At 34.7% G+C, this 15,096-nt stretch overlaps 1 protein-coding gene across 2 annotated transcripts in view; it reads right to left on the bottom strand.

Annotated features, from left to right (window-relative positions):
- Nucleotides 1-332: 332 nt before the first annotated feature.
- Tip60 (Histone acetyltransferase Tip60) overlaps nt 333-15,096 on the bottom strand; it is a 298,625-nt gene continuing 283,861 nt past the window's right edge. For both annotated transcript variants that reach the window (XM_090398626.1, XM_090398627.1), the window contains exon 12: nt 333-1,070. In XM_090398626.1, the coding sequence (XP_090254752.1) occupies nt 854-1,070 (217 nt within the window). In that variant the 3' untranslated portion in view covers nt 333-853. The remainder of the gene's footprint in view (nt 1,071-15,096) is intronic.

Here is a 15,096-nt window from a genome sequence, read left to right as displayed (position 1 = left end):
AAACCCTCAGCTGATGAATTCATCTTGCTAAAATTTTGCTAAAAAAAGCAAAAACATAAGTATTTATGCCATAAAGAAATTGTTACTGTATAGTTGTTGCAGTGTGGAATTAAGACTGAAGCAACTAAGGCTGTGAGGGACCAGTTTGTTTATTTTGCAGAATTGATTACTGTATTCAACTATTATTTTTTTTTTTTAAGCATTAAGAATTCCTATGGTTAATTCTTAAAAACAAAACAAAACAAAACAATACAACCCTGAAATATTTATATGACAACAGGAGGAAAATTGCCAACTGTATCAATTAATAAGTGTTTAATGGAAAGAATAGGCAATACATTAAAAGTGCACGTCAGTTTTTTTTTTTTTTTTTAATGTGGCACTTGAGGATGATTTCTACAATGATTCAATGTGAGAGCTGTACAGTGTGTCTAACAGTGAACTATACATTTTACATACACAACCACTTATCACAGTGTAACATGCTGGCTGGCCATTCTGTTGTTTCAAATTTGCTGCATACGTAATTATTTTCTATCATGCTTTTAATAAACAACAATTAAATGAGTTCATTATGTTATGAGCCAAATGAGTCGAATACATCTGGTTTAAAAAATGGCAGTGAAGTTACAATCGAAACAGAGGGTGAACAGACCACTTGAACCATTAAAAGTTCTACACCCAATGAAACTAGTTTTCTTTTTCCCCTTTTTTCAATGGAAGCAACAGCAGTGCATGCACCTTAAAGTTGAAGAACTGAAGAAGTATCCACTAGCTCTTCTTAAGAAAAAAAAAAAAAAAACCATTCCAACCAAGTCTAAAATTACAATGCACATATTCCCATTGGTGATGTTCACCACTTTCCTCTTTTTGACCAGTCCTTGGGAGTCCAGTGTAAACATTTGGGATCAATACGAATTATCCGCTTTGCAGCAGCTCTTTGATAAGCATCAATAACTTCTTTGGTAAAAGTAATAATATACTGTCCTTTATAATAATTAATGAGATTCAAATACTGAAGTGTAGATATGACATCTTCCTTTTTGATGCTGGTTAGTTCAGATATTTCACTATAAGATATAAAAAGACCTTTTAGCATGTGATGACTATATAAAAATATATTTATATGAAATCAATGTTTAAAACATGTATAAAACATATTCAGATACTATATGCTTAATGAGCAGACTATACTACACAATATTGCAATTTAATGACCTTAATCCTCATATTATTATAATAACTGGAAAGTTTATCAACATAGTCACATTCTAAAGGATTCACAGGAATAATAGAGAACTAAAGATAAGGTAGTTCATATGACAAATTCCTGAAACATACAGCATACATATTGATGTTTCAAAGTGATAGTGTTCTTGAAATGTGGAAGCTCAATTGCAAACAAGGAACTAAAGCAGTGTTTCTTAATGTTTGTGACCTCTTAAACGTTGTGAAAGAGTCACACAAAATAAAATTTTGTCAAAAGAAACTATGCAATGGAGAAAGATTAGAACTCTAAACAATTTCTTTCATTTTTAATGAAAGAAATTGTTTATTTTAATTATTATTATTATTATAATTTTTTCTCAAAAACTATTATTGTATAAACTTTTAAATAAAATACTTTTGGTCATAAATTAATAAAACAATTAATATATTAATGTGCTTCTTTTAATGTTGAAAAAGAATAAAAGAAACTCAGCTGATTTCCAAACAATAATCAATTTCACCATTTGTTCTTCACAGCAGAATGCTAACTTACCAAATAAGAAACTAAAGGCAGCAATGCATTTTTGATATGTATATGTACCATTAAAAGTTTAACAATAATGCATATATGCAGAATGTCAAACTGTGCAACACATGATTGTCCTGAAGAAAGAGGCTGAATTGTATTCTTGAATTTTGCAGATTTTTTTTTTTTTTATGTAAGAGTTCCATATACATTTTATAATTTTATACACCAGGAAAAACTTTTACTGGGATTATATTGATCAAGTGTATATAATAAACAACTAAGTTATACCAACTAGTTTCACCAACTAAGTCTGTTGGCATCTTCAGGGTACATAACTGATGTAAGGCACTAAAAAGTAAAAAACTGTTACAAACTAAAATCAACCGATTCCAATTATATTAAACAAAGAACAGAGCGCGTACAATACATTCATAGAGCGTGGATGATCTCACTTGTTGTTATTTAGGAACGTTCGATAGTTGGCACTATAATTCAGTTCTGGCGAGTTGAAGGATCTGATAAGGGTCTTCCAGATCACAGGCAAGATTAGTCCTTGGTTCCTGTTAAGGTTTTGTGTACAGCGGCCAACTGTTGTGGCCTCCTTAAAAATTTGGGAGCGGAAGTCCTCCTCCATGTAAGGAATTGTGCTTCTATCCCACTCTATGGTATGGTTCGTTCTTGAGAAATGAAAAGCTAAACCCGATTTTTCTTCTCTGTTATTATTGATGTCACCTATATGTTCTTTTTGCCTAATTTCAAGGCTCCTTGAAGTTTGGCCGATGTAATTCACCCGCATGAGCATGGTATGTTATAAACTCCAGCATATTTGGAGAAAGGATGGCTATCTTTTGGAGATCTTAAGAATTGTCTAATCGTTTCTGTGGGTTTAAAGGCCACTCTTATTTTATGTGGTCTAAGGAGTCTAGCAATCTTATTTGAAACTGTCCCTAAGTATGGAATGACGATGGTAGAAATATAACGTACATCATCTTGTTGTCTTTGTCGGGGTTCAGAGAAAAGTATCTTGTGGACGAGTCTTCGAGGAAATCCATTCATGATAAGGTTGGTGGATATCAGGGATAGTTCTTCCTGGAGGTCTTGTTGATCTGTTGTAAGGAGAGAGGCACGGTTCTTCAACATGTGTACAATACTAAGTTTCTGAGAAATGTGGTGTGAGGAAGTGAAATGCAAATAACGTCCTGTATTGGTAGGTTTGCGGTAAACTGAGAGGTTGATACCACCATTCGGAAGCTTCTTAATTAAAGTGTCCAGAAATTATAATTGGTTATCTTCTTCAAGTTCTAGAGTGAATTTGATTGTGTGGTGTAGAGAGTTGATTTTCTTAAGAAAGTCGAACAGGCCCTTTTTTGTGTGGTTCCAAACGATAAAGATATCATCCACGTATCTCCACCATACTGTGGGTTTAGGGTCTGTTTGAGTTAAGATTTTACTTTCAAAATCCTCCATAAAGAGATCAGCACAAGATGGTGAGAGGGGGCTACCCATTGCAAGGCCAGTCAATTGCTGATATATGGTTTTATTCCATAAGAAAAAGTTTGATGTTAAACAATGACGGAACAGAGAAGTAATGTCTTGTGGGAGCAAACTACCTAAAATGTTGATCACTTCCTCCACAGGTTAGGTTATGAATAGAGATGTAACATCCAGGCTGGCGAGTAAATCCGTATTGGAGATAGAGATGTTCAGTTTCTCAACGAAATGTTGCGAATTTCGTATATAAGTGTCTGAATTATGGATGTGAGGTTTGAGGAGGCCTGCCAAGTGTTTACATAACAGATAAGTTGGCGAATTGATTCCGCCAACTTATCTGAATTGACAAAGATGAAAGATGAAATTTGTTGTGGGTCCAAGAAATGACTGACAATAACCAGATTGCAAACAGTGAGTTTGTGTACAGTGATGAATTCACATTATATTCTTTTTCAGTGAAAATTACATGACAGATATAATCTACCTGAACATATTGACTGAATAGTTAATACTACAGTCACAACAAAATGGAAATGATTCCGTTATGCAGCAGTGACTGTCACATCACCTGCAGGTGTGATGGTTTTTGAATCACAGTTTCCCGCTGTGATTCAAAATCTCAGACCTAACTTTACAGGGATGGACATTACAGATCATCTGTTGTTATCCCAGCAGAATTTTTCTAAGTGATACACGAAAGATGTTCATCTTTCTTGTATCCCACAGAAAAAAGTGGGTATAAATCATCACTACTAGGCAGATCTGGGACAGATCGATGTCTGCAGTGTGTGGCAAGTAAGCTGTGGCCAAAATATGAACAGCTCTATCATTTGACACAATTTTTGTTCTTCCTTAACCTGTGTAATTACATTGCAATTATTATCAAAGGGGTTTGTGTAGATAGGCTCAGGTAGTGGTTGTTATTCATAATAGTGCTTCATAATATAAACACCACAAGAGGAAAATAAATAATTAATTTACTGAACTTACTAATACTTTGCAGGATTTCCAAGCATCTTCAGAGTGAGTGAGCGAGCACACCCACCCACCCACCCACACACACCACTTAATTAAATAATCACAAAAACAATTCAAATTGTAACTGAAAAGGAACCAATTCCTTAGCAATGTGCCCTCTAGAATGACAGTCTCCCAGACCACCTCTCTCTCTCTCTCTCTATGTTCACTGAACATCTGCAGATGCCGTATGGTCACTCCGATGCTCGGTGATGTTCCACACCAGGCCTCGCCATGTAGTCCTGTTGTTTGCTTTTCTGGCAGCCTCAACTCTCTGAAGATCAGTCACTCCACACACGCCATCGATCCATCTCATTGATGGTCTACCCCTGCCTCTTTTTCCAGGAACTTTACCATCTATTACTGTTCTGAGAAGTCCTCCTTCCATCCTTTCTATGTGTCCAAAATATTTTAACTTTCTTCTGTCAATATCCTTAAGGAGCCTTAAAGTTCTACTAATCTTTTCTAACACCCATCCATCCCAGACCATCAGCAAATTAAATTGGCCACATGTATTGAGGTTGGGGGAATGCTTCATAGCTATTGCTGATTCTAAAAATAATCTCTCATACCTATGGCGCCTTTTATGCAGAACAGCTGTTTTCTTCAGTTTAATCTTGTGTGAAGGAATTTCCAGAGCCTGGTCTGCTAGTCTTGACTTGCCATATAGATGATCACACACACATAGTTTTTATATTCTTGAAGGTGGATATCTTCTTACAGGATTTCCAACCATAGTGGGACACATGGTTCTACCAATTCTGTCCAAAGTAGACAAAGTTGCAGATACAAGAAACTTTATACACACCAGTATGTGCAACAGGATCAAGGTGATGCTTAGGAGAATGAATGAAGGTAGCTAGCTGATTGTGGGATTTGAAAGTGGCATTGAGATTATATTTGCAGAGAACTTTAACTATCTTTTCAAATGTACCATGCAGGAGGAGCAGGGAGCCAGCCTGGTTGGCTGAGTGGCTGGCATATCCACTCTTCAGTCAGGAGCTTGTGGGTTCGAAGCCAGCCATGAGCACAGATGTTTGTGATGGTCGTACTATCTCTGTGTGGAAAGGGAAGCTGTGAACCTACCGCTTCTTCTGGCAGAAGGCTTCACTCCCAAAACCCAAAGAGGTATGGAAGTGACCATGGCATACAATGATATCACATGTGAATAACTAAGGAGAAGGGATGCATGCAGTATTTTGTCAATTTATAGGGATTACAGCCATTGGCTAAAAAAAAGTGTTGCAAAGGTTAAGACAAGAATGATGTCATGTGAACAAATAGCTATGGTTTTATGTGCAAGATTTTGAGGATGCTGTACTGTTGGGAAGATAGTTGTTAATTTCCTTTTTTTTTTTTTTTCAATAGTGAAGTGTATTTTTGGATGTTAGCTATTTAAATTAACTAAAATGCATCTAATATGTCTGGACCATTTTGTGATAAAATAGCAAACACATCAACTACATAAAAATCATCTTAGCATAGACAATTTGTTGGATGTGTAGCTGAGTTGAGTATTTTATTTGCTAGAAATTCCATACAGAAATTGGCTTGAGTAAGGGGAGAAAGAGAGAAATCTATTGCATGCTCATCTAGTTGTTTGTATATTTTTTTTTCATGAAAATAACCTGAACAAATGGCAAATTTGAATAATTCAAATAACTCAAGAGGGGAAATATGGCTTACTAAATAAAGTTAACGGTCTCTCTCTCAATGTCTATAGACAGTGAAGTAAATTAAAAGTTGACCATGATATCTGAATCTTTCAAGTTAAGATTTCTTATTAATCTTTGAAAGCGAATAGAATTTTTGATAAAGGAGGGAGAGTAACTTATAAATTATGGAAGGAGTGATTTTGATAGATATTTGGCAAGTTCGTAGATGGCTGTCTATGCAATCAACTACTGGACAAAGGAAAGTATTGGAAGTATTAGGTTTTGTTTCCGAATTTTTGTGACCTTCCATATCTGAGGAGGTCTGAAATGGAAAGCTTTTACTTTTTTTTAGTAATTTCTTTAGTCCAAGATATAATATCTTGAAATAATTTAAACATTTTTTTCTTTTGAGATTTGATAGGATCCTGATCCATTATCTGATATGTAGAGCATTCTTTAAGATGACTGTTCATTTTTCTGTTATACTCTGATCCATAATGACAAATCCAATATGCTACCCCCCCAATTCATTCGATAAGTGATAGCATAGACCAAACCTGCCAAACAACCAGCGATCCCCTCTCCCCCCCACCACATACACACACAGGTAACACCCCCCTCTCTCTCTCTTCTTTAACAAAAATTCTATTCTATTGTGGGATCCTATTTCGTCTTAACCTATACTTTAGATCCATCAATTTGTCCCTACAATTTTCTTAAACAAAAAAAATTACGTTGCTAGTTGATTTCTAATCCAAATATAGAGAAAATTTATATTTATTGACTGCGCCACTCTATATTTAAATTAGTCCAAGAATTAAAGTAAAACCAACTCTCAACTATTTCTCTTTTATTATTATATATACTGGCCGAGTTTATTTAACTTATTTAATTCACCCGCTGGGTGAATAAAATAAGTTAAATAAAAAGGGGGTGCTTAAGGATCAAAGCTGTATAACCGAGAGGATCAAAGCTGTATAACTGAGAGTAGACCTCCACATAGCCTTTAAAGGAATGCGGAGAACCGACCAGGGCTTCTGACCTAATGTCCAATCCTCACCTTCTCGTGGTGCAACCTGTTGGGTATCTACTTGGATACTGAACGAACAAGGATGGGCTGACAATTTGGGATTTAGCCGACCAAATTGTATTCTTATTGGTTAAACCAAAATATAGAATGATGGTACAACATGACAAAATTTCATGCCGGCTGGGGCGTCGCCCAGTTAAACAAGGCGCCCGTTGTTTTCGCCAGGGAACCAGGGCGAACAGCGAAAAATCAGCTACTGGAACAAATCTGAAAATAAACCCCAACTCAACATCACCAGAGTTAAAGATCGGTACTATCAACGTAAGAAGCCTGAATGGCAAAGAAATGGAGCTAGCTGAGGAATTAGATAAGTACCAGATCGACATAATAGGGGTGACTGAAACAAAAAAGACCAAAACTGGCGAGATCTTTCTGAGCAATAAATACAAAATGTTATATTCAGGCAATGACAATCAAGGAAAAGAAGCAGCAACCATAGTATTCAACACTAAATACGAGGGTAATCTCCTGGAATGGCAGGCAGTCTCAAGTAGAGTGATGTGGCAAATATGAGAATGGGGAACTGGACAATGAGACTTATTTGTGCCTATGGTCCAACAGAAGGTTCTACTAAGGTAGAAGTGGAGGAATTTTTTGAGGCTTTAGAAAAAGCAACTGACACAATGAAAAAGGAAAAGTTGGTCCTTGTTGGGGATCTAAATAGCAGAGTAGGAAATGATTGTGAGACATACAAAAATATTTTGGGAAAATTTGGAGAAAAGAGCAAAGCTAATAATAATGGCAAATATCTGTTGGATTTCTGCTCAGGACATGGACTGGTTATTACTAACACCATGTTCCAACATAAAAATGTGCACAAATTCACATGGAGAGAAGAGGCTAGGAATAAGAAAAGTCTCATTGACTATGTTATTGTTGATAGTGATGTTTTCTCCCTGGTGCAGGACACCAGAGTGTACAGAGGATCTGAAATTGGAAGTGATCACTATTTAGTCTTGAGCAGGATAAAACTGAATTTCATATCGAAAAGAATAACATGTAAGAAAGTTTTAAAGCGAATAAAAGTTGAGCAGCTCTCAGATGTGAGCTGTAGACTAAAATACACAAAGATTATTGAAGAAAAAATGAAAGAGTTTGAGAACAGGAATCAAACCTTGGAGATTCAGTATCAAACTCTGAAGAAAACATTGATTGATTCTGCCAGAGAGGCATGTGGTGAGGTTGTCTGTAAGGATAAAAAAATCAGAACTCCCTGGTGGACACAGGAAGTTAAAGAGGCAGTGAAGGAAAAGAAGAAAGCATACCAAAAGTTCCTGTCAAATAAGTCAGTTTGTGCTCTTAGAGAATATAGAGACAAATGCAAGAATGCTAAACACTGTGTAAAACTAGCTAAACAAAAGTCATGGGAGGACTTTGGCAAGAATATAGAAAATAAATATCAAGAAGGTGGCAAAATATTCTGGAGGTTGTTGAAGAAGATTAAGAATGGAGGAAAGAGTGCTATATAGAGATGATAAAGGTGAAATGAAAACGGGAGAAAAAGATATCCTTGAAGTATTGAGTAATTACTTTGAAAAATTGCTAAATGAAACAAGCAGTGGTGACAGCACAGTGGTAAAAAACACTGACCAGGCATGCAAGCAGAAATACATATCCATACTTGAAGTAGAAAAAGACATCAAAGGCTTGAAATGTGGAAAGGAAGCTGGAGTAGATGATATTCGACCAGAAATGCTGAAGTATGGTGGTATAAGAGTCTTACAGTGGCTGCACTGCATAGTTCAGAAAGCCTGGACAGAGGGACGAATTCCCGATGATTGGAGTAGAGCTCTCATAGTACCCACATATAAAAAGGGAAATAAAACTGCATGTGAGAATTACAGAGGTATTTCCCTACTGAGTGTTCCTGCCAAGAACTATGCAAGTATACTTGAGAAACGGTTGAGAAGAATTGTGGAAGAAAAGCTTGGTGAAGAACAAGCTGGATTCAAGCCAAATAGAGGCTGTCAGGATCAGATGTTCACTTTACGACAAATAGTCGGAAAAGCATGGGAATATAACAAAGATCTGTATTTAAGTTTTGTCGATCTGGAAAAGGCATATGACAAGGTGCCAAGAGAGAAGCTATTCAATACGCTGCAGTTATATGGTGTCAATGGGGCATTATATAAAGCAATACTTAGTCTTTATTTGAGTTGTAAGTCAGCAGTTAGAATTGAAGGAAGTACAGGAATATGGTTTAATGTTAAATCTGGTGTGAGACAAGGATGTACATTATCCCCTCTGTTAATCATTATCTATATGGATCACATTATGAAGGAAAGTGGTATTAAACATGATATCAAAATTGGAGATGTTAATGTCAGCTCTTTGCTTTATGCGGATGATGTTATACTTCTAAATAAATCTGCTACAAGTCTGCAAGATTCTCTGGCTAAATTGAATAGCTGTTGTAATAGATATGGTATGAAGGTCAGCAATAAAAAGACAAAGACAATGAAAATAGGCAGAATCATTGAAAATGTCAACTGTGTTGTGAATGGAGAACCTATGGAACAAGTAAAACATTTCAGCTATTTAAGCACGATTTTTACTGAAGATGGTAAATTAAATATGGAAATAGACAACAGAATCAGCAAAGCTGGTATGGTGGGAAGTCAATTGAATAAATTCATATGGAATAAGAGAGAAATCAGTTGGAACACTAAATTAGCTGTATACAAGACAGTTTTCAAACCAGTTTTAACTTATGGATCTGAGAACTGGGTCAGAAGTAAAACACTTGACCAAAGACTAGAGACCACAGATATGAGAGTCCTGAGAAAGATATAGATGTGAACAGATGGCATCAATGGCAGTATCATATTAAAAACGAGGATATTAGGAAAGAACTTGACATTGTTAGCATCCAGGAATGCATTAGCAGAGCTAATCTCAGGTGGTATGGTCACTTAAACAGAATGGGAGAGGAAAGATTAGCAAAACAAGTGTTCTCTGCCAGGTTGGCAGCAAAACGACCCAGAGGAAGACCAAGATATAGGTGGATTGATACGGTACAAAGTGCTTTAGACGATAGAAATATAAGATCTGATAATGTTGGAGTGTTGACAAGTAACAGACTGATTTGGAGGAAAATTGTAGACAGGAAATTAATAATGATGTAATTTTTTTCATGTAGTACTATCATATCCTGTACACCCTTTGAGGGTACATGGCAGGAATTAGATGCTGATGATGATGATGAATTCATCTGCTTTGGTTCGAATATTTTATGAATGGTGCAGTAAAAGAGATTCAGGCAAAATAGAACTTTAGATCAACAAACAAACAAACATTTCATTTAGGCTTACAATTTATGCACTTTAATCTAAATCACTGAATAAGGTATTATAAACATTTTAGCTCATCTGGTAATACAGTCATACAATCTCAGGCAATGGTTAATCTGTTATCTGAAATACAGTCTTCACAAGGTTCATTTAACTATTTAATAAAGTTCAATGTCATAAAGTTCCTTAGCGATCAATTACACTAATATCTCACAGTTACTTAAGTTTCAAATACAATAAAAGGGCAGTAACACTTCTTCACAAGTATACACTCTTAATTCCACACTCCAGCTAATCTCCACAATAGTTACTGTTAATATAGGGATATTCTAGGAAGAAACACACATGTATCTCCGCATAGGAATATGAATAGTTGGATAATTCTTACCGGTAATCTTCCTTGTTCATCTACTTATATACGATCATTTCTTATAACTGTATACACATAAAACAATTAACAGCACTCATTAAAACAAATCTTCTTAGTAATAACTGAAAAAATTAACGGTCGCAATTCACATAGTTAAACGTTCTTGCTCAGATCAAAACACTTGTACTACATTTGACATCACTTGACCAATTCAGTATTCTACTAATAATTCTTGAACTAAGGTAACACACAGTAATTCTTTAACATGAAGTTTTTAAAAGTTGCCTATACTTCCGGCATTTAATTAATCTTTTAGGCACTATATTTCTCAACACAGCTATCATTTAAATTCAACTTTATTGCCTCTACTTATTCTCTTAGTAACTCTGTGCTATGCTTCAAGTTTCCGTGTGTCCCTGAAAGGTCGGCCTGGAATTAAATCTCAACAAAATTATCGCTAGTCATTCGATTGTTACTTTGCTATCTTCCGTTGCTTTATTTGTTGTTCAGCAACTTACTAGCTAACCCGCTCCTCGACTAGTAGACTTTAATTAGCTACTTGAGTGACCTCTCCGACTCGCTATTATCGCACTCTGATTCCCCAAATCAATCTCCTCTGATTCCATCTGAATCAATCGCTTTTTCTCTTCTTCGCTTATATATCCCTTCTTCCTGCCGAAATTATTCTCATGCTCTACTTCTACTAAAATCCTTTTCAGCCCTTCAATACCAATCTCCATTCTCTGTTCTAAACTCGCGCTAGCTATCTCACATACGTCTCCATGACAACCAAAACAAAATATAATAAAATTGAGGTATTGCATAACGTTATACTTCTATATACAGTAACAAATAAGGAATATTTACACTTCAATTAATACGCAGTTAAAATGTTGGATACAAATTCTTACAATATTAACATAGCAATAAATAAAATATAAAATAAACTTAATAATATTTTAATACAGAGTCTTATCACTATTAATACATATCCTTGATTAAATAATTAAATATCAAATAAACTTAAAGGTAGTTATATGAATATTAATTTATAAACAAGTGAATTACATTAAATAATAGTTACAAGTTTAGCTTATGTGATGGAAGATCATGTTGGATTCTGAAGCAAATATTAATTACTCAAATCTCTATATATTCAGAATCCAACAAAGGCTTACTCTTTCTTTGAAAAATTTTTCTTTAAAGAAAAATTTTTCATACTAGGCCTTTTTGTGGAGGAATCAGATCTTATATTTTCTCCATGAGATCTTACATAGTTTCCACACCTGCTATTCCAGTTTGTGCACTTACTTTCTTTTACTTCTCTTGGATTCCTCTTGTTCCATACACTAGTAATTAAATGTATTTTGTATTTATTGTGTGGAAATGTCCCCTTAAGATATAAGTTTTGTTTTCTGTCATATAGACTAGTCACCCTGGCACAGTTTACCTCAACTGTTGTTTGTTCCTTATTGATAACTTCAGGTTCAGGTTTGGCTATGTTGAGAATGTTCATCAGTGTTACATTTTGATTCTGGTTGATAAGGCATATCAGAATGTATATTACTATCCTCCATAGTTGGTTCAGTTACAGACAGCTCTACTTTATTTGGGGTAAATCCTTTCTCAGGTATACAAAACCTTTCTTTCTGTCTCCTTGTTCTATTATGCATATAATTGCCATTTGTTCTGACACTTATTTTCCTGTTCATTAGGCATATTTCCTTCTTAAAAAAATCACAGGAGAACTGATATCTTTCTAAGAAATTTATTCCCAATATGATGTGGGAGCTTATGTTAGTGGTTGAGGGGGATGATAAGTAAGTCTTGCCAGACACTTAGCTTAAATTCTGGTAGGTAGATTCTTGCTCGAACCTTTTCATATGCTACGAAGTTTGAATCTGAAAGAGTAGTAATTCTTACAGGTTGTCTAAGTTTGGCAATATTATTTCTTAATTTATGTCTTATACCTTGGAGATAGTCCTTTCTAATAGTTGAAGCATTACATCCTGTATCAAATAAAATATTACATTTAGAACCCAGGATTTCTCTTCTAACTCTCATCATTCTTTCATTAGACGCTTGGTGTTTCTGAATTCTATTATTTCTTCTATGGGGTATGTATCCAAACTTTGAATCCCAGCTTTTGATAGAGTAATCCTTCTTGTTATAATAACAATTTCTAGCAAGATGTCCAATTTTGTTGCACCTGAAGCATTTAGGAGGATCTCTAAGGGTAGTGAGATATTCCTTCCTTTCTTGAGATTGAGAGTTATTAGGTACTTGTCAACTAAAACCCTCTAGTTTTTGTATCACTCTATCCAGACTTGTTAATATGGGCAGATTTTGTCTTTGTACTTCTTGTTCTATCATCTTGTTGATTCCATCTGTAGAGAGGTTATTATTCTCATGAGATTTCAAGGTAATAGATGTAAGCTGTGTCACCACTTGATCAAGACGATCTATTACTGGTTGCTGCAATCTGTTCACTTCATGGTGAACTAGAGCTTTCATTTCTTCCATTAATTTCATTCTGTCAGATTGATTTTCACTGTTTAACATTTGATTAAAATTTATAGAATATTCCCCAATATCCTTCCTCTTTCCTTTTCCCTTTTTATTCTCCTTCTCAGTCTTGTTAATGACAGAGGAACAATTATCCTTTTCTAAGATATTTATATGGCTTATATTGGATGAGGGAGAGAAATCCCCTATCATCTGCTCTTTTTCTTTTACAGCTTTAAAACACTCTTCCAACGTGGAAATTTTCTTTTTATAGGCTGTTTCTCTCAATTCTGTCCTAACACCTTGGCGGAATTGTTGGAACACAGCCCATTCTAAATGAGGTTTATCTTCACTTGTGACATTTAAGCTATTAGATAAAGTTAACAACTGATTGTAAAAATCAGAGACAGACAGTTTCTCTATCCTTTTGTGAAATTCTCTGTAGCGTCCACAAGTTTGGGCCAATACTTCTTAACTTTGAGAACTGAGAAATAAGATTGTCCTTAAATATTTGATAATCTAATGTATCCTTGAGAATTGGAGGTGAGTTAAAATATGTTCTAGCCTTGCCTATTAATTTACTTCTGAGTAAAATTAACAGTTGAAAATCCATCCAATTTGCTATTTCTCTAAGTTTTTCAACATAAGTAAAAAAGGACAGTACATCATCTCATTCTTCACCTGAAAACTGAGGAAAAACTTGTTGTGGGTTCACTGTACGAAAAAACTCACTATCTTCCATTTTAGAACTAGATGAAACAGCCATATTAATCTATTAACAACAACTTTAAAAAAATTCAGAATCCTAAAATAATTTCTCTGCTTGCCTGATTCTAGTTTACAACTAATTCACTTGATTTATCTTTAAATTCTTTTTACTATTACAGAATCTAATACTTAATATCACAACCTATGACAGTGAATTCAAATCCTGCCGACTGTGTCACTTTTTTGGATCCTATTTCGTCTTAACCTATACTTTGGATCCGTCAATTTGTCACTACGATTTTCTTAAACAAAAAAAATTAAGTTGCTAGTTGATTTCTAATCCAAATATAGAGAAAATTTATATTTATTGACTGCACCACTCTATATTTAAATTAGTCCAAGAATTAAAGTAAAACCAACTCTCAACTATTTCTCTTTTATTATTATATATACTGGCCGAGTTTATTTAACTTATTTAATTCACCCGCTTTGGTTCGAATATTTTATGAATGGTGCAGTAAAAGAGATTCAGGCAAAATACAACTTTAGATCAACAAACAAACATTTAATTTAGGCTTACAATTTAAACACTTTAATCTAAATCACTGAATAAGGTATTATAAACATTTTAGCTCATCTGGTAATATACAGTCATACAATCTCAGGCAATGGTTAATCTGTTGTCTGAAATACAGTCTTCACAAGGTTCATTTAACTATTTAATAAAGTTCAATGTCATAAAGTTCCTTAGTGATCAATTACACTAATGTCTCACAGTTACTTAAGTTTCAAATACAATAAAAGGGCAGTAACACTTCTTCACAAGTATATATACACTCTTAATTCTACACTCCAGCTAATCTCCACAATAGTTACTGTTAATATAGGGATATTCTAGGAAGCAGCACACACATATCTCTGCATAGGAATATCAATAGTTGGATAATTCTTACCGGTAATCTTCCTTGTTCATCTACTTATATACGAACATTTCTTATAACTGTATACACAACTAAAACAATTAACAGCACTCATTAAAACAAATCTTCTTAGTAATAACTGAAAAAATTAACGGTCGCAATTCACATAGTTAAATGTTCTTGCTCAGATCAAAATGCTTGTACTACATTTGACGTCACTTGACCAATTCAGTATTCTACTAATAATTCTTGAACTAAGGTAACACACAGTAATTCTTTAACTTGAAGTTTTTACATGCAGTTGCCTATACT

Source organism: Typopeltis vanoorti, chromosome 10, assembly GCF_054136105.1.
Source record: "Typopeltis vanoorti isolate ZY-2024b chromosome 10, IOZ_Tvanoo_1.0, whole genome shotgun sequence".
NCBI lineage: Eukaryota > Metazoa > Arthropoda > Arachnida > Uropygi > Thelyphonidae > Typopeltis > Typopeltis vanoorti.
Note: the sequence above shows the minus strand (reverse complement) of the source record. Positions and strands in the feature narration are given on the sequence as shown.